At 37.0% G+C, this 21,442-nt stretch overlaps 1 protein-coding gene and 1 long non-coding RNA gene across 2 annotated transcripts; both read left to right on the top strand.

Moving 5' to 3' along the window:
- Nucleotides 1–5,480: 5,480 nt before the first annotated feature.
- LOC149090458 (uncharacterized) lies at nucleotides 5,481–5,898 on the top strand. Its single transcript, XR_016197615.1, has 2 exons — nucleotides 5,481–5,532; nucleotides 5,625–5,898. It is a non-coding gene; the product is annotated as an uncharacterized LOC149090458 (long non-coding RNA).
- Nucleotides 5,899–15,917: 10,019 nt separating this feature from the next.
- Mst98Ca (Male-specific RNA 98Ca) lies at nucleotides 15,918–17,083 on the top strand. The gene has a single exon (XM_018110890.3). It carries the CDS (start codon nucleotides 16,022–16,024, stop codon nucleotides 16,991–16,993), a length of 972 nt encoding a protein of 323 aa, XP_017966379.1. The 5' UTR covers nucleotides 15,918–16,021; the 3' UTR covers nucleotides 16,994–17,083.
- The last annotated feature ends 4,359 nt before the right edge of the window (nucleotides 17,084–21,442 follow it).

Raw genomic sequence — 21,442 nt, 5'->3', positions numbered from 1 at the left:
TGAAAGACTATATTGGCGAAAACTACGTCGTCTACATGGACGACATACTAATCTTCAGCACATCCTTTCAAGAACATATGACCACATTAAGAAAAATATTCAAAACTCTAAAAGATGCCAATTTAAAAATCCAAGTAGATAAATGTGACTTTCTGAAGAAAGAAACGCAATTCCTTGGTCATATCTTGACCACTCACGGCATTAAACCGAACCCAGACAAAGTAAACATTATTCAGAACTTAAAATTACCCCGAACTGCAAAGCAGATCAAGTCGTTCCTAGGAATGACAGGGTTTTATAGAAAATCCGTTAAGGATTATGCAAAAATAGCATTCCCTATGTCAAGATATCTGAAGAAAAACATGACAATCAACACCGACGACCCAAACTACATAGCAGCAAAAGTTAAAATCATTAGTTACAAATAGTCCAGTCCTACGATACCCAAATTTTTCTAAAAAGTTCACTATCACTACAGATGGCAGCGATTTCGCGATGGGAGCAGTCCTTTCTCAAGAAAGTCACCCAATCGCATATGCATCCCGAACGTTAAATCAGCACGAATGTAACTATTCAACCATAGAGAAAGAGCTCCTACCCATAGTGTGGGCCGTAAATTACTTTCGACCATATGTTTATGGTAGAGAATTCAACCTCGAGAGCGATCACCAACCATTAAAATGGCTGATGGCTAAATATACAGGCAAAGACATAAGCCCAAGATTGCAGAGATGGCTCATCAGTCTGGGAGAGTACAACTTCCACATAGAATATATGAAAGGGAAATGTAATAACATCGCTGACTTTTTGAGTAGGATTAGAGAATGATGATGACAACAGATCTCTAGCAGCTCAAACGATTCATTCTAAAGAAGAGGATCAGGGTTTCGACATGTCTATACTAGAAACAGCAGTTAACAGATTCAATGTACAGCTAATTTTTACAGAAACGAAACTCGAAACCACCGTACAGGTGTTCGACAAAAAGAGAATTTACATTAGCAAGAAAGACGTAGAAGACAACCAAGCAATAAACATCCTCCGACAAGAAATAACAACAGGAAAAATAGGAGTTTTTTCACACCTAAGTGACCATGAGTTCTACCAATTACAAAAAATAATAGCGAAGGAATACACTTCCAACCCAAAAATAAAATTTGTAAAGTGCACTAGGTTCGTTAGAGATATCGAGTCTGAAGATGAACTGCATACCCAAATAGCCTTATTTGACAAAAACGAGAGTGGCCATTGCGGAATAGTTGCCACTTATCAGAAGCTTAAACTCGAAATATACCACCCTAACCTTAAGACCCATATCCATAGAATAATCAATAACTGTGACGTTTGCAGTGGTATAAAACGATATAAAACCTATAAAGAACAATTTTTATCTTACAGAAACACCAAAAACTTGCAATGAGATAGTACACGTAGATACATACGTTAACTCGAAACAATCCTTTATATTATTCATCGACAAATTCTCAAAACACGCCACTTGCTTTCCACTTAACGACAGAAATAGCATCACAATCGTAGAACACATTCAACAATTTTTGTCAATAAAAGGCAAGGTCCATAAATTTGTCTTCGACAACGAATTTAATAGTCTTAATGTCAGAGAATTTCTAGAAAAAGAAGGTATAGAGTACCATTCAACTAAACCAAACAGTCACACTGGCAATAGCGACGTCGAAAGACTTAATAACACACTAACAGAAAAAATTCGCACACTAAACATAGAAGAGAAGAGACCAATAATCGAACAAATGGCTAGAGCTGTATAATTTTACAATAACACATACCACACCACCACGAAATTCACGCCATTCGAAGTACAGAATCACAAAGTAGATCACTTGAAATTGTACGAAAAAATGTTAGCGGAAAAATCCAGAAAAATAGCGAAACTAACTGATAAAAGGGAAACCTACATAGAGGGATTTATTAAGAATTATAAAAACCTAAGACATAAAGAAGAACCCAAATTCAGAAAAGCAAATGTTCAAAATATCCATACAACAAATGTTAAAAGACCTACAAATTTGCAGGTAATAATAACAATCATCATCATGATCCTGTTGCCAATGCTGTCGGCAGCAATAATCAATATAGCCTCAATCCTGGTTGAAAACGGCTTCGTATCACTAGGGGAGAGCACAGTGGACTGGTCAACAATTCTACCATCAGCAAAATACAACCTCTTTCATCCTTCTATACTAACAAACGAAGTATTCACACTCTACAACATAGACTTCTACAAAATTAAATTAATCCGCATGGGAGTCATGACCCACGAAAATAACATAATCATTGCAATTAAAATACCAACTAACATTATAACAACCACAATATTTCTGATAACCCCACTAACAAACCAGAAAAATAAATGAATCGACATGAGTCCCGAAAGTGTGGTAAAAGCCAAAACAAAACTTACACATACGAAGAACACAAAACAATAAATGAACTGAAATTGAGCTCTAACTGTAGAAAAATTGTAAAATGATAGAAGACGTAGAGTTTAAGATGCAATTAACAAACGAAGGCACATTAATAATAAGCAACGCAGAAAATAAGATAATTCAATATACCATTGATTAAACTTAATACAAAAACATTCTTAGAAGAAATAAAAAACACTAAAGCCATTCGTAGGAATATATGTATATCTATACAAAATGTAAAAAAGGAATTCAGGAGAATCCCTCATCAAAAGGGGGAGGAATTATGCAACCAAATTAGCAAAGCATTTTCGACGTAAGCGACCGCTTCCAGTAAAAATGCTCGCCGCCGCTTCCATCGAAAATGCTCAGCTAGCAACAATAAATGTAAGCAACAAATACTACACTAACAATATTCATTATCAGTTACCCTTTGGAAGGCGGAGATCTACGCGCCGCCTTACAAGAAAACAATTTAAAGGAAAAAAAGCTCAATTTATAGAAGCATTTAATCACTGCAAACCCTTACTATGTAAAGAGCCGCGCTTGCAATATCCTGAGTTTTCAAAACCATTCAGCCTGACTACGGATGCCACTTTTGCAATCGGAGCGGTACTATCTCAAGGTACCTGTGGATCGAATAAACCTGTCTCACGCTAGTCGAACACTCTCAGATACAGATCAAAATTATTTAAAATAGAAAAGGAGATATTAGCAATCATTTGGTCAACGAAATACTTTAGGCCATACCTCTTCGGCCAAAAACTCATCATTGTAACAGACCTAACTTGTTCACAAAATGCTGTAGTGGAAGTTCTAAGCCTAATCTCAGCTAACATTAAAAAAAAAACATTATATTTTCCCCAGATTAGACAAAAAGTCACGTCATTCATTAATTGGTGTAAAAATGTCAAACTTTAAAATAAGACAACCCCCAAGATTAGTTTTACAAGAAACCGAAACACCAAGACTACCCTTACAAATAATTCACATTGATATTTATACCATCAATTGCAAGACAATACTAACAATAATAGACAAATTCTCTAGATTTGCCATCGCCTAAATAATTCCAGCAAGAGATTGCATAAACATAGTAAAAGCAATGAGAATCACAAACAACACATAGACGAGACATATAGAGCAAACGTTTTCAGCGCCGAAAAAATGTGCATAAGAGACTCCTCAATTTCGTATTTGTTCGGTTCAGTCTCTTGAGGCTCGAGCAGTGAAAATATGAAAGCGTTGGGGCGAATATGTTTTGGCGACGAGCATGCACACACAGTACTTGTAACTGAGTAACTGTATGACAGTGTGCGAAAAATATTTACCTCTTTCGCCTTAAGAGCAGCTCGTCGTTGCGAAATTATTTCTCCACCTTTGCTGAAGCACGCTCTGTTTCGGTTGAACTGGCTAAAATACATAAATATTTGGTAACACACTGCGAAAGTTCGTTCAGTTGTGGTTCATTAATCTAAAAAAAAGGCAAATTATAAGTTACCTGCTGTAAATATGAATTAGAAAAAAACAACCTTCCAATACTCGAGCGGAACGACATCTTGGGATGCATTTTGTTGCTCCAGATATTGTCGCATCATCAATATCGCATCTGCACGTCTCGTCTTTAGCTTTTGCGATATATTTTCTTTCACAAAATCGAATAGATCATCGCTTCTATTAAGGTTGCCAGGCATATCTTTATTAGGAGAGTGGTTCTCGATAATTTTTTTTTAAATTGGAAATTTAAGTTTCTAGCGAACTAGCAGCTTGTTGCGTAACAGAAACACTCCGAAAACCTTCCTTTTTAATTCGAGGATCTAAAAAAGTTACCATTCGAGGCACTAATCTATTTATATATGGCAAAAGCCTCAGCCTCACTCGATCAATTAAATAAATGCATGTTTCGGATCCAAAATCCGATATAATTTTTTGCTTAAGTTTTTCTAATCTATCTTCTTCTATATATATAAAAGAGAGCTGTGAAAAGTTTTCCAGCACTTATAACTCGAGATCTGCTGGACCAATTTTCATGGTTTTTGATTTGTTGGATTTGTCTCCGCTACGAGTAGGATAGTAGATCTTAAAAATACTGAAAAAATTTCACGAATACTTGAAAAACGCGGTTTTATCCCTGAAGATTCAAAGTTCCAGTAGGCTTGACATATGTTTTCGGTCCTGATCTCATATTATTCAATAGTATAGAAGTAAATAAACAAATGTAGTCAGTCAGTCTACGGCACAGCCTCAGGCGAACCTGACTATTCATAAAACAAGAAAGAAAGCTCTAGTCGAGACAGCTCGATTACGAGATCCCCTGAACCCTACAAGCAACTGATATTTCAATAATAATTAGCAAACAAACACACACACGCATACAAACAAACACACGCACACACACGCATACAAACAAACACACGCATATACACACACTCACATATACAGGCGATTGCGCTTGGGTTGCGCTGCAGTGTTGGCAATATTATAAGAACTTAATTGTTGAATAATTTAATTTTTAGACGTAGGATCGTAATGAAACTTTCAGAACGTAATCATAATGTTAAAATGTATGTGTATACCGAATCACAAGTCTCTAGTATTTGATATACGACTTTTACAAAGATGTGGGTGAGGGGGTGGATTTAGGGGTGGGGGGTAAATTTTAACAAAAACCGAAATTGTATAAAATACAATTTATATACATTTTAAATTTCGATAAGGTTTTTTATCGATAAAAAATTTTCGGAATGAGTTATAGTTTTTTTAGTAATAAGCTCGATATGCGCGTGATATATACGGACATTTTAAAAAAAAGTTGAAGTCTCTAGCTCTTATATCTTCTGAAATCGACGCATTCATACATACGGACGGACGGACGGACGGACGGACAGACAGACGGACAAGGCCAAATCTACTCAGTTTGTCGCCCTGATCAAGAATATATATACTTTGTGGGGTCTGCCACGCCTTCTTCTGCCTGTTACATACTTTTAACAAAACCATTATACCCTGATTTCCCATTTTCAATGGGTTCAGGGTATAAAAAAGCACATTTGATAAAAATAATACGCTAAATATCTCGAAAGTTCAGGTATTTGTTTGTCTCAAACATACATTTTTGTAAATTATTTATATTTATATTTCTCGATTGTTTTATGTGGTTTTGTGCGAGGGCATATTTAGTATTACTATTAATAAAAATGCCGCGTCCTAGAAGATCTAATCTTTCTGGGCGGACCCATGATGCAATTAGGCAACGGAATATCGCGAGTCAATTATCTGACGAAGAACGAGAAATCGCCCGAGAAAGGCGCCGCGTTAGTACCCAGCAAAGAAGGGCCTTAATTCGTGCTTCTGAAAGAGGCATCCCTTGAAACGGCAATAAGAAATGGTTCAAGGACTGATTTGAATCGAGCAGCGTTTCGATATGATTGCACCATTGACTACAGCTTGAATCGTTTAGTTTGCATTGGTCCAATGACCTGTGGAACAAATACAAAGATAAAATGCCAGAAGACATTTTATATCGAAGTCATATCAACTCAAGAAATCCCGATCAAGATCGGCTCAAGGTCGAACCAGGAGATCCATAACCAGACCTTGCTTTTGATCGAAGATATGTGTTACCTCATATGCGGCAGTTTGTTAGATAGGTTAGGAATGCCAGCGCCAGATCGCGGAATGAATAACGCATTTAATAGATAATTAGAACGTGAACGTGAATATGATCCACATGAAATAATGCAATCAGTTCAAACGAATGTACCACTGGTGAATCCTAAGCAGAGGGAAATCTATGATACACTGATTAATGCAATCGATGATGGAAATAGTGGCTTAACTGTGGAACTGGGAAGACATTTCTCATGTCATTGATTTTGGCAACTCTACGTGCGAGATCCGAAATTGCGGTAGTAGTTGCTTCTTCTGGAATAGCGGCCACATTGTTAGACGGATGCCGTACGGCTCACTCAGCGTTAAAATTGCCATTAAATCTTCAAGCTCCTGAACAACCGACATGTAACATTTCAAAACAGTCTGCAATGGCCGAAGTTTTAGTAGCATAAAAAATTATCATATGGGACGAATGCACAATGGCGCACAAACGCGCATTAGAAGCACTAGACCGAACATTAAAGGATCTGCCCAATTACTCGAGATGTTTTGATGGTTCAAGGATTTTATCTGGCAATTTCCAAAAAACACTATCAGTAATTCCAAGATCTACTGCTGCCTACGAAATAAAAGCTTGCCTCAAAACATCAAATCTATATATTATGATAATATGAGAGTTGCATTGTTGAACGATCTATCTGCTGATGATTCAGCAATTGCTGAATATCGGTAATGGCCGTATTCCTGTTGACGAATCGAGTGGCTTGATTTCATTTCCTCAACATTTTTGCAATTTCGTCTCATTAAAAGACGAGCTTATCAACAATGTATTTCCGAATATCATTGCTCTCCACAAAAATACTAAATGGTTAAGTGAGCGAGCAATTTTGGCGGCTAAAAATAAAGATGTGGGTGACCTTAATCTTATAATTCAAAATAAAATCGTTGGTACTCTGTATTTATTCAAATCTATCGACTGTGTAACAAACGAAGAAGAAGCCACTAATTATCCAACTAAATTTTTTAACTCCTTAGATGTGCCTGGTTTACCACCGCACAATTTACAACTGAAGGCTGGCTTGGTAGTTATCATGCTTAGAAATTTAAACCAACCAAAACTGTGCAATGGAACGCGTTTGGTGATAAGAAAACTGATGAGCAATGTGATTCACGCGACGATACTGAAAGAAAAATTTTAAGATGAGGAAGTTTTTATTCCTAGGATTCCGATGATCCCAACAGATATGCCCTTTGAGTTGAAACGAATCTAATTCCCGATTCTTCTTGCCTTCGCCATGACGATCAACAAATCACAGGCCAATCTTTGACTATTTGTGGCCTCAATCTAAAAAATGCGTGTTTCATGGTCAATTGTACGTGGCATGCTCACGTGTTGACAAACCATCCGCACTATTTGTTCTTGCACCTGACCAAAAAACGGAGAATGTCGTTTACCACAAGGTGCTTGAATGAAAATCCGATTAATAAAATTAATCAGAGTGTATCCCAACCTAAACAACATAGCTTTCAACAATTTTTTACCTAGAAATAATGGATAGGGCAATGCAACGTTTGCCGGGCCAGATAGTTTACTAATAATACCAAACACAGTAGGAATAATCAGCGATACAGTTACATTTTTAGATGATGATGTCCATTTTGTTGCTTCTTCAAAGAAACTAAAACTAAGCACAAATCTCTATTGTTAAAATTGATCAGCACTTATAGTAGGAACTTCCTGAATCAAACTATATGGATTTTTTATGGCTGGCTCGCTCTTAAATTTTGCGTACGCAATTGAGCTACTTTTAAAAAAGCTAACAATGTGATTTCACATTTTTTTTTTAAAGACAATGTATCTTGAAGAGCAAGATTTAAAGTATGGGCAAAACAAGGCATGTTTTTTTTTTTAGAATCTCAAAATATTTGATCATTGATGCAGCGTTATCAGTTACAATAGTTTCTATTTTATCAAGCACGCTTCAATCACTGCAAATTGAATGCAATGTCTCTGCAATATTATTGCTGCCATGATTGAATTCACACAAAAGAGGCTGTGTAGCCAGTCTTCAACTTAAAGTTGCTTATATAATAGCATAATAGTTGCTTATATAAATTAGTGGCATTATTTGAAGTACAACCGTCTGTTGTTATTAAACAGTATTTTACATCCGTAAGCTAATTTTATAATTTGGATTCCAATTCGTCGTACATGTTCTTTATATAAACATTTTGCAACGTCGTGCGGCTCGGCAACACATATCGCAGATCCATCACATTCATTAAATTTATAAACCCAGCATCCTCTACCTTACTGTATGGCTGAATATCCTGAGCTACCATTTCAGTTTTTTTTTTAAAGGATGAGACTCCATACGTATTCTGACGCGCTACATATCCATCGATCTTATTAATGTTTGATTTTTATTCATTTTTGATTAATGTGTGCGTTTAAAATGTTCAAATAAGTTCGATGGGCTGCTACTCGTTTTGTAGTCCTTGCCACAAAGACAACATTTTTGATCTACCTGATTTCCAGAATGAGATTAAGGAAAGTAATAAGTCAGAAGACCTGAATGAGAGCACTGACCAGACAACGCATAGATGAGACATGCAACGTTTAGCAAACGTTTTCAGCGCCGAAAATATGTGGATGAGAGACTGCTCAACTTCGTATTTGCTCGGCTTAGTCTTTTGATGCTCGAGCAGTGAAAATACAGCACAACCAGTGCGCTGCGAGCGCTCTGAAAAAATAGTCCTCTCTACCTCTCTCTTTTGTCTCTCTCTTTGGTAACTCAAATCATCCAAATCAGTAGCGCACAAAAATTGAAATTCGTCCACGACGATCCCAGCTCTTGCCTTTTGAGTGAAGGGTATACCAAAATCTTAGAAGCGTTTGCCAAGCAGTCAGTCTCAGTCTGCCCAGGGCCATAACTTACAAGAAATTTATAAGTTAATACGGGACATACAGAGTTAGAGAAATGGGAGAGGGGGGAAGGTTTTATAGGTTAGGCGACCACGCGGCCTGAGCTCGCCGACCACGCCCACGCCCACGCGTTTGCACGCGGGAGGGCGACAGTAATCGAGCACACTCTAGATTGCGGGGGTCGGGGCTGCGATGGCGTGCTGTGGGGAGTTAGCGGACCACTACGTATGGTAGATCGCGGGTCGAGGAACGCCCAGCGTTGCCGCCGGCGCTCACTCACAGACCACGCGATTTTCGCTGCCAGAGGTTTACCCTTCCGGCAAACGGGGCGTAACCACGTTCAAACTACCAGTTAGTGGTGTTACAGTTAATTGCAGTTAGTGCCAGAAATCAACATGTTCGTACCATTTCTTTGCATGTGCTTACTTTATTACGTTCCCAAACTTAACCTCAATTTCAATGCTGATTCGATTTCGGGCGTCTGCTCATTCAGAGAGCCTTAAACTATCTAACTCTGGCGCGCAGCTTTTGATTTCTTTCTGCCGCTCTGCAGCTTTCACCACGCGTCTAGCAATGCAGTTCACCACGACGAGCTTTCGAGCCGCACGGTTGTATTGCTGATCGCGCGCGCGCGTCTATTTATCCTACAACTAACTGCTACAACACTTATGACTACTTATTAACTACTTAGTGCTATTTTACAAACTAATGCTTATTCTACTTGTTCAGGCATGAACATATGAATATACGATGATCGTATACATGCCTCCGGCGCACTCAGCGACTAGCAGATAGTGCGCTGTGAAAAGATAAGGGCCACATGTACGGACTGCATAAATAGACAAATGAAGACCCTTGCAACCCCAGAGTCAGATTACGAAGGAGACGAGCGCTGAACCTTACAAACTCAGAGATAGGATAAGAATAGCTAATAGACCATCGCGGAGTCTTACACACTCAGCGATAAGAAAAGAATATGTAATAGCCCAATGCAGAGCCTTACACACTCAGCAATAGATACATTAGATTTAAGGGTTGAAATTATGCATGAGTCTGGGTATATAAACCCGGGCTCAGAAGAATAAAGATCAATACAAAACTAAACACCATCATAGTCAAGTGTATTCATTCACTACTTATTACCTAACTTACTCTCTACCAAAATATGACTTTATGATTCAGCTCGTAAACAAAAATATAAATCAAAATATAACAAAACGTAATTCAAAATATAACCTCTTACTTACTACAAACTAAAAATATAATTTCCACTCCCAACATACTACTTCATTTCAAAAGTATTCAGCTTATTCATTACTACCTATTGGTAGTAATGTCTTACGGTCTTATCGTCTATTGTGACTTCATTAAGTCCACGATAGTCGATAACTTAACGATATTTTTTTCTTTGGAAGCATATTCTTTTTTAGGTACGATCCATAAAGGTGAACAATAGGGTGAATTAGATTTTCTAATGATTCTAAAATTTCATTAATTTCTTTGTTGACTTCTTGGTCAAGAATTTGAGGATGTCTATAAGGACATTTATAGATGGGGTTCTCAAGTTATTATTAAATATGGTTATTATCTTATGTTTGATGGTACTAGTAAAGGTCAAATTTTCACCTTTTCTGTAATGGATGTCACTGTAGTCGTGAAGTATTTTTTGAGTTTATTTGTTTCTTTTGGAAAGGAAGAGTGACGGTAGATGGAATCTCGAGTTTCGCATCATCCGGAACGGACACTTGGGCTGTGAAGGAGAGACCATAGCCGGTGAAGTTCGTGAAAAAAGGCCTTCAGTACCCAACCGAAAACAGTCTCAAGACGCAGGGCGCAACCCTGCGTGGAGAGCTCAAGGTGGAGAGTTGCGCTGCCGACGCCGAGCGCTTCGAGCGTGGGTCAAAGGCGAAAGAGTGGGCAGTTAGCAAATGGCCGCCGAGAAGAGCGGAGGTGTTTAAAAATTAGTGAAAGAAAAGGTAATAAATGACCGCCGAGAAGAGCAGAGGCGGGTAAAGTCCAGTTTATGTGCAATAAAACAATAAAAAAAAGCAAAAATCCAGCGGTTCCCCAGAGAAAGGTGCACGTGAGTGGTAGCCTATGCTATTTTCCCCTTCCCTTATTCCCTGTCTGGTTTCTCATTCAAAATAATAAATATTCTTGTGAGAGCACCCTGGCGACTGAGCATGCCCCAGTTATGAATTAAGTAACTGCTTTACACTGTTAATGGCTTGGTGATCTTCGCAAAGTCTTTCACAAATCTTTTATAACATCATTTCTCTGGTTGAAGTTTTAGTCTCGCTAGTGATAATTTAGTAAAAATCTTTCTTAGGTCTGTATTGTATTCCTGTACAGGAGTAACTCATTGAAACGTTGCTGGGGCCTGGTTAGTCCGAATGGAATTTCTATGAATTCGAAATGAACATTGGCTGTAGAAAAGACAATTTTAGGAATATCTCTTAAATTCATTTCTATTTGGTGATAACCGCTAGCAAAGTCTAAAGCGGAGAAGTATTTAGCGCTGCCTATATTTTCTAGAACCTCATTTATTGAGACATGGGATACTTGTCTTGATATTTTTCATTCAGTTTTTTATAGTCTCCAATTTTTTCCTTTGATGCATCTAGTTTCTTTAAGACTAAAAACACAAGTGCGCTCCAAGGAGAGTGACTGTGGCGAATTATGTCTTGGTCAATCATCTTTGATATTTGTCTTTGGAATTCTAGACATAATGTAGGGCTGTATCTGAAAGGTTTTGTGCATATTCTGAGAAAGAAATTGTATCCTGTTCCTTGTAGAATAATTCTGAGAAGTCTCGGCAAAGATCAAAATCGGCAGATTTCTCTTCGTCATTTAGCTGATCTGTTCTGAGTTGACTAACTGACCTCATTCGATACAATATTATCTTCGTAATAAGCCAGAACGTTAACTATTACTAATTAATTTTCGTTAAATTTATTAACCCTTTATTGCGAATCCAGGTGAATTTTTTCTTCATTAGGAGAACAGTTTACTACTTCCATTCAACTGAAATTATCTTAAGCTAAATATAGTCCATCCGAAACAAATACGTCAGGTTTGATCTTGATTTGTTTAAATTTACAGCAAGTTTAAGTATGGTTTTGGAATATGCGTCAACTAAATTTACGTCGGATGCCCTATTTCTTTCGGATAAAAGTTTAATGGAAAAGTGTGGTGTAATTAAACTATTTATGTTAATGTTTACAATTGCGTTAATTTGTTTTAAATAGCAAAATTAAAATAATTAAAATTTTTTTTCTTTTTAATTTAATTTTGTTTTTGATAAGTGATAATTTGTGGTCTTATAAAAGAGCGTTCAGCTCCTGTGTCGATTCAAAATGTAATCGTTTCATGGGATTTGTTTATGTATCCCGTAAAATTTTTGAGGCTCTCCTCTAAAAAATTTCGTACTCGTTCAAATTATGGAATTGAGGACTCGGTTGAATATTATTATTATTCGGTTGTCATTATATTTTCGTTTATAGCTATGATTATCCTCTTTGGGCATGATTGCTGGTGATTTTCTTTTGCTAGTGTATTTTTAAAATATGGTTTATATGCATTTTGTTTCTTTGTTCGTGTCGATCCGGGTTATAGTCTTGTCTGTTGTTGTTATGTCTTTTATTAATTGATTTGTTCAATTCCTATTTCCACTTGCACTCTTGTAAATAAATATCTATTTCTTTAAGGAAAAATCGTATGCCTCTTGAAATGTCTTTCTTCTCATGGACCTAACCACAGTTAGCAGCCACAGCTCCTAGGGGGGCTCTCATTGACGTAAGAAATATATTTAAGCATCTGTCAGCAAATAATCTTTTTTGCTTTAATTAATAATTTGTCTCTTTGGCTTCGGTAACCTTAAACAATGCTAGTTTCAGTACGGCCACTTTTTTAAAAAGTCTTGACACTAACAGTCTTTATCGTGCTAAGCTATGAAGTTCAAATATTACAGTCGATCCGTCCCTTTTGTCTGAGCATTCGAAGATAAGGTCTTCCCTGATTTCATCTCAATTTAAGGCAGCACCTCAAGATATAACGGCATCATTGGCTTTTCCCTCAATTTTGTTTCTTATAGCCCTAAGAAGCATTTGTCCGTATGGGATATGTTGTCTTCCTCTAATGAATAATAGGTTTTCCTATACATTGGTAAAAAAATCAGTTAATGTCTTAGAATTTCCGTCGCTTACTGACTGAATTGTCTCTTCCTACTACACAATCAACTAACAAATAAGATTGTTTTCACGTCATGCACATAGTCAGTGTTGCCAACTTTTCAGAGCAAGAAATGCTAAATTATCTTTAAACCTGCAAGAAACGACTAGAATTCAAGAATAGCCAGAAAAATAACCATTTCAGTTTGTCAACTTAGTCGATTTAGCCCTGTCCGTCGGTCTGTACATCGGTCTGTCCGTATGTATGAACACGTCGGTCGATCTCAGAAAATATAAGAGCTAGATTTTAATTTTGTAAATGTCAGTGTATGTATATAGCTCAGATATCGAAGAGAGTCCATCCACAAGAAAAGTTATTAAACAATTAAATTCCTATAGTATGTATACCTATCCATTATGTCTTTATCCGTGCGGGTGTCTGTGTGTGTGTGTGTTTTCGTGAATGTGTTTCTTGTGAAGTAGAAAGATACGAAGAATTATTAAAATATCAGTTGCTCGAAGCTCAGGGGATCTCGTAGTCGAGCAGTCTCGACTAGAGCTTTGTTACTTGTTTTGTTATCCCGCCTTGCTGAAAACTCTCTCCGACTCCACAGATGTAAAACAGACAGTAAAAAAGACTCAGAAAGAAATTGTTTTTGTCGCGTATGGTTTTGCTCGCTTGCGCTCTGAGCGAGACAGTTATTTCAGTTTTCGTTTCGCTCAAGTCAAGCATTGTCTTTTGCGTATGTATGGGTGTGAGTGATTACTCGCAATTGTTGTGTTATATATGTATGTATTTGCATGCACACGAAGATCATTTCTGTTGAGTTTTTGTCTTTGAGTAAGCGACACTCATTTCAGATCGTGACACCAATGAGTCAATGCGAAGCGCTTGACCAAAACAAAGAGAGCCGCTTTTTATGTTATGTTATGAAGCAGAGCATATTCGAACAAGTAAGAATACTCTAGTCGAGACTGCTCGATCCCCTGAACCCTCCAATCGGATATTCTACTCACTCTACACTTCTTTCAGGCACACATACATAAACACGCACATTGTAGAACTCGCTCTGCCAATTTCGCAGACAGAACCGACTGTGCTTGGGCTGCGCTGCAGTGTGGGCAATATAATACGAGTTTATTTGTTGAATAATTTAATTTCTAGACGTACGATCTTAATGAAACTTTCAGAACGTAAACATAATGTTTAAATGTGTGTACATTACAAAGCAAGTACGCCTTTTACAGTAGTGAGGGTGAGGGGGTTAATTTAGGGGTTTGTGGTAAATTTGAACAAAAACCGAAATTGTATAAAATGCATCTAATTCCACCCCCTCACCCTCATCTTTGTAAAACTCGTATATCAAATACTAGAGACTTGTGCTTCGGTATACATATACATTTAAACATCATGATCTGAAAGTTTCATTACGATCGTACGTCCAGAAATTAACAAATAAATTTTTATAATATTGCCAACACTGCAGCGCAACCCAACCGCAATCGCCTGTATATGTGAGTGTGTATATGCGTGCGTGTGTTTGCATGAGTGCGTGTGTGGGTGCTAATTATTATTGAAATATCAGTTGCTTGAGGGTTCAGGGGATCTCGTAGTCGAGCAGTCTCGACTAGAGCTTTCTTACTTGTTTATTTTATTTTTAGTCAAATCAATACTGTGATGCTTAACTCAATTTAGAGCGCTAGATAAAACATATATATTTTAAAACTTCATAGATACGACTTGCAGCGGTTGAAGAAATACTGCCATGATTAAAAGTTGTTAAAAATATATATAAATATACAATATCAACCAAAGCAAAAAATATAACCTTTTTTCCTATATTTTTACAAAATTTCGGCTTTTTTTTTTAAGTATCTTCTCAGAAAAATATTTTTTTTTTACTCAACAAAAGTTGGCAGTACTGTTGTATATGTTATCGAACAGCTGAGTCAAATACAAGTTCCGAACTACTATTGTTAGGAATTTTGCAGTAGATGACAAAAAGGTAGACAAAATGCAAAAACCCTGAAGAAAAATATAAAAATTATTATTTTTATGAAAAAAATTCTATTTGTGGCTAATAGCATTTAAAAAATAAAAGTAGCAAATTTTTAGCAACTAAATTGCTAAACTGGCAGCCCTGCCTCTGTTCGCCGCCGTACAACCGTTCGAAAACAGACTTCAGTTACCATTTCGATCAGTGTCCAGTGTTTTTTTGTTTTAATCCGATATGTCAACCGTGGTATGAACTCAACGCGTTGGCTCAGCCGCCTACGTCACTCTCGCTAAAGCATGTCGTTCGATACGGCTGTCAGTAGCTTGCGTGAGGGCACAGATTTAAATTTAATATTTATACTTTCTTAATTTAATTTATTTTTTTATTTATTTAAATATTTTATTGTTTATTTATTAGTTAACTTGCGAAAAGTATGATGGAAAAACTGAAATAGCTTTACTGGTGCACCGCCATCTAGCAAATCAAAAGCAAACTAACTGCTGAATGTGCTAGAATAACCCAACTAATAACAAATAAGAAATCAAGCCTACGGACAGATGGTCAGAAAGACGGACGAACATACATGCGGACAGGGGCAAGTCGACTCAATTCGTCGTCCCATCTGCCATACCACCATCTGCCTGTTACATACGTTTCAACAAAACCATTATACCCTGTTTTCCCATTTTCAATGGGTTCAGGGTATAAAAACTGATTAGGCCTTGAAATATATGTCAAAAAAAAAACAAACAAGCCTGGTGCTGAAAGAACAGTGAACTAACTCAATATCAATTCGATCAGCGTCCAAATTGTAACAACAAAATTTAAAATTTTTATTAAAATTCAAAAGTTTTTATTCTATTTTAATTCAAAATGTGTTCTCCTTGTGGACCCTGCAGCCCCTGCGATCCTTGTTGTGGACCTTTTGAGTGCTCGCCGAAATGTTACAATGCTGCGCAATTGGAAGCTTTACCTCAATGTGCCCCACGTATCCCACCGCCATTTCCTAAGTGCATCACTGTACAACAACCTCCAAGACTTATATGTAAAAAACGAGTGGTATTTACTGAAAAAATTGTGCCGGAGCCTATGGTCGTAAATCGTTGTCGTCAAATTACTGTGCCAAAAGTTGTGGACGCGACTCGGGTTATTAAAGTTCCAAAGCTTATTTGGGTGTCACAAATGGTTCGCGAACCGCGCGTCATATATTACCCATCTATGATTCCTGACCCCTATGTAGTTTGTTATCCGAAGCGTGTTTGTGAACCTAGAGAAGTCTGCCAGTCCATCCTATGCCAGCCAAAGCCACAAACTATTGACATACCACCACCACGCGAATATTGTTGCTACCCGAACGGACCAATAAATTATAAGCCAAGTGCCGCTTGTCCACCCTGTCCTATTGGACCATGTGCTCCGGGTGGAGCTTGTTGCCCTCTTCCCTGCTTCTCTACAAATCAATATCCAGTGTGTGAAACTCGTTGTGGACCTTGTGCACCAGGGCGTGGTGTTCCGTCTGGACCAGGGCGTAGTGGACCATGTGGACCATGTGGACCCTGTGGAGGAACTTGTGCTGTGCCAAATTGTGGACCATGTGGTTTGACAATGCCTTCTGGTCCTTTCATACCCGCACCATGTGGTCCGTGTGGAACGGGCTGTGGTCCATTGGGAAATGCACCATGTGGTCCTTGTGGACCGTGTGGACCTTGCTCACCTCCCTGCCCTTACGAATCACCTGAGTGCGGACCTTGTTATCCCTGTGCACCAACGCCATGGAATACGCATTGTGGGCCAGTTGGGCCATGTGGCCCTCAGGTTCCTTGTGGTCCATGTGGTCCTTGTTGAAAATTAAACATCAATAGAACACTATACTAATCAAATTAATATTAACTAGTAAATAAATTTGATGGCCTCCTGTAACTTTATGCCTAAAAATTGTCCATAAACTTATTATTTATTTATTTATTTACTTCTTAAAGCTATTGACAAAAACGAGAGTCAAATTAAATTAAAAAAAAAAAAAGCCTAAACAAAGTACAGGATATAATATCAATAGTAACACCGACCCGATGGGGGTATTTTATTTGCTAGTCCGGCCAGCTATGCCCACGTCTCACAGCCAAATATGGTCAGTGAAACTAATGATGCTATAAAAAGAAGTGTAAGTAGGAAAACTTAGAAAAAAATATTAAATGTAGATTTATTAACAACATATAAAATAATAAATAATATAATAATAAATAATAATAAAAAAAAACAAGTAAAAAAACTAGTCGAGAGCGCTCGACTAGATACTACCCTGAACCAAACTAATAGAAAAGCACATTTAGTATGGTTCAAATTTCAATTTCGATGTATTTAAAAATATAAATGAAATAGAAAACTCATTTAATTAAATATATAAAAATTTTGAAACAATTAACAAACATAATTACGACACGCTCTGGGTTTGAGTTTGAACCCGAGACCTCGTGATCAAGCGCCGCGCTTTCTACCTTGACGCCACCCTTCTGTTCTGTTTTTCAATGTCAAAACTGAAATAGATTCACTGCTACAGCGCCATCTACCAAATCTAAGTCAAACTAACTGCTGATGTGACTTTAAGAATGTGCAAGAACAACCAAACTAATAAAAACGTACATATAGTGTGGTTAAAATTTCAATTTCGATTTTTAAAAAAATATAAGAGAAATTTAATCAAATATATAAAAATTTTGAAGCAATTAAAGGAAAACTACAATACGCCCAGCAGGATTTGAACCAGAGACCTCCCGATCAAGCGCCGCGCCCTCTACCATAACGCCACTCCTCTATTATTATTTGCAATGCCAAAACTGAAATAGATTCACTGATTCAACGCTATCTAGCAGAACTAAACGAAACTAACTGCTGATGTGATTCTAAGAATGTGCTAGAAGATGTTTGAATGTATGTGTGCACACGTATTGGAAATCTGCTGTTGCTGCAGCACGTGCGTTTGTTTATTGGCCAAACATTTTGTTATTTTTTAACGTCGATTGACTAAACCGAATTTAATGAAACTTTCAGCATATGATCTACATATTCTATTGAATATTTGGCATTTAAAAAAAAACATGTCAAATCATTCACAATTAGCTATACTAGCATCTGACCTTCACTGGGGATTCTGGTGAATTTGGAGCCGGTATCCAAAATATAACAAAAACCGAAATTGTATAAAATGCATTGGAATATATTTTGGAGACTATAGCTCTAGAAATGTAGGAGATATAAATTTATAAACTATTGCGCTTGGGTTGCGCTGCAGTGTTGGCAATATTATAAGAACTTATTTGTTGAATAATTTAATTTCTAGACGTACGATCGTAATGAAACTTTCAGAACGTAATCATAATGTTTAAATGTATGTGTATACCGAAGCACAAGTCTCTAGTATTTGATATACGACTTTTACAAAGATGAGGGTGAGGGGGTGGATTTAGTGATGGGGGGGTAAATTTTATCAAAAACCGAAATTGTATAAAATTCATCAGACAGACGGACAGGGCTAAATCGACTCAGCTGATTTCCCATTTTCAATGGGTTCAGGGTATAAAAAAAAAATGTAATAAATAAGAATTAATATAGAAAAAGAAAAAGTAAGGTATTAAAAGAAATTGCAAGATAAGTTTATAAAAAAAAATAAATAAATAAATAAGAAATAGTAAAAAGAAAAGAGTAAAGGAAAGAGCACAGAAATAGAATATAGTATAGAATTGAGAAATCACTACACAACATTGACAACGAAAATGTATACCAATGCTTATGCCTGGGCATTGTGAGTGATTTCCCTAAAATAAGCTAGGAAGAGAGAGCTCTAAGGAAAAAACGTGATGATTATTAAAATTAACACTAAGAACATGAAACGCACTGTGCAAAGAATAATCCCTAGTGCACACCGGTAAATGAAGCGGACGATAGTGTCTAGTTGTTCGGGACGGAACCGAAAAGTTTAGACGACCCAACAAAGAGGACGAATCAATATCACCACTAGTCAATTTATGCAGAAAAACAATTCCTAAAATTGTTCTGCGATTGGTTAGCGATGGAAGATCAATAAGCTGGAGCCTACTATGATAAGACGGTAATCGTAAATTACTGTCCCATCGAAGGTCTCTTAAGGCAAAGAGAAGAAACTGTTTTTGGACCGATTCGATACGATCCTGATGCAGTTCATGCTGCGGAGACCATACAACAGAGCAATACTCTAAGATGGGACGCACAAGCGAAGTAAATAAGCGCTTGGTGGTAAAAGGATCTTTAAATTCCTTAGACCAACGTTTAATAAAGCCAAGAACACATTTGGCTTCATTAATGATGGTAGAAATATGAAGATTAAAATTTAGTTTACAATCAAAGGAAACGCCAATTTCTTTGACTGTATGGATGCGCCGAAAGAAAATTTTGCAAATTTTATAATCAACAATTAGAGGACCGGTACGACTGAAGGTCATTGGCATACACTTTGAGCAATTTAAGTCCAGCTGGTTTGCCCCACATCAAAGTTGAAATGCATTTAGGTCATCTTAAAGGTGATGTCCATTTGCACTGGAGTATGGAAGGCAAAGCATACATAAATATAGTAGAATACGAGATACAACTAGGAAGGTCATTTATAAAAAGGGAAAAGAGTAATGGACCCAAATGGCTACCCTGAGGTACACCAGACGAAACAAAGATAACTTTAGACATAGCTGTTCTGTGCAGGGGGCTGTAATATCTTAAATAAACTGGTAAGTTAGTCATACATATCACATTTTCAGTAATTTCTAAGAATATTGATAATATAAAATAATAATAATACTATTTACTCTCTAACGTACTTTTCTTTTTGCCCTACTCTATACCCTGAACCCATTGAAAATGCGAAATCAGGGTATAAAGGTTTTTTTAAAATGTATGTAACAGGCAGAAGGTGGCGTGGCAAAACCCGCAAAGTATATATATTCTTGATCAGGGCGACGAGCTGAGGCGATTTAACCCTGTCCGTCTGTCCGTATGTTTGAACGTGGATGTCGATTTTAGCTTCAAAAATCGGTAACTAATTTTATCATCGGTTTAAAACATTATCAATCAAGGCAGATGCCACTGTTGCTAAATGTGAATGAGTTTTAACTTTTTCAAATTTGTCAATTATTCAATCGAATATGTAGAGTATATGCTGAAAGTTTCATTGAATCGTCAAACGACGTTAATAAATAACAAAATGTTTGGCCAATTAACAAACGTGCAGCTACTACAGTTTTCCTATACGTGTGCACACAAAAATTCAAACTTCTGGCACATTCTTAGAATCACATCAGCTGTTTGGTTTAGATTTGCTAGATGGCGCTGCAGCAGTGAATCTATTTCAGTTTTGCCATTCGGATTTCGAGCAGTGTGGTGGCGTTGTGAAAAAGGCGTGACGTGATCGGGAAATCACGGGTTCAAATCTAGGAAGCGTCGTAATTTTTTTTTTTTTAATTTTTTCAAAATTTGAATATTTTTATATTTATCAAATAAACAAATGTAGTCAGTCAGTCTACGGCACAGCCTCAGGTGAACCTGACTATTCATAAAAAAATTACATTTGATAAATATAATACGCGTGCATACAGAAGCTAAATATCTCGAAAGTTCAGGTATTTGTTAGTCTCAAATTCCGAAGGTATTTGAGAAAATTATAACATCGGCCTTGCAGCATTTTTGCAAATCGATTATTCAACCATCTCAACATGGTTATGTTCAAACGGATGTTATTTATACTGACTTCAGTAAAGCATTCGAATTCTTAAGCTTGAACGCTTAGGATTTTCGACTAGACTTGTATCTTGGATTTCATCCTATTTAATGGGTAGAACCCAAAGGGTCTTGCTCAGAACAGCTATGTCTAAAGTTATCTTTGTTTCGTCTGGTGTACCTCAGGGTAGCCATTTGGGTCCATTACTCTTTTCCCTTTTTATAAGTGACCTTCCTAGTTGTATCTCGTATTCTACTATATTTATGTATGCTTTGTCTTCCATACTCCAGTGCAAATGGACATCACCTTTAAGATGACCTAAATGCATTTCAACTTTGATGTGGGGCAAACCAGCTGGACTTAAATTGCTCAAAGTGTATGCCAATGACCTTCAGTCGTACCGGTCCTCTAATTGTTGATTATAAAATTTGCAATATTTTTTTTGCAATAAAATTTAATCTTCATTTTTCTACCATCATTATGAAGCCAAAAGTGGGCTTGGCTTTATAAAACGTTGGTCTAAGGAATTTAAAGATCCTTTTACCTTCAAGCGC

Source organism: Drosophila navojoa, unplaced genomic scaffold (assembly GCF_054131105.1).
Source record: "Drosophila navojoa isolate 15081-1374.11 unplaced genomic scaffold, UAZ_NAV_1.0 NAV_Backbone_142, whole genome shotgun sequence".
Lineage (NCBI taxonomy): Eukaryota > Metazoa > Arthropoda > Insecta > Diptera > Drosophilidae > Drosophila > Drosophila navojoa.
Note: the sequence above shows the minus strand (reverse complement) of the source record. Positions and strands in the feature narration are given on the sequence as shown.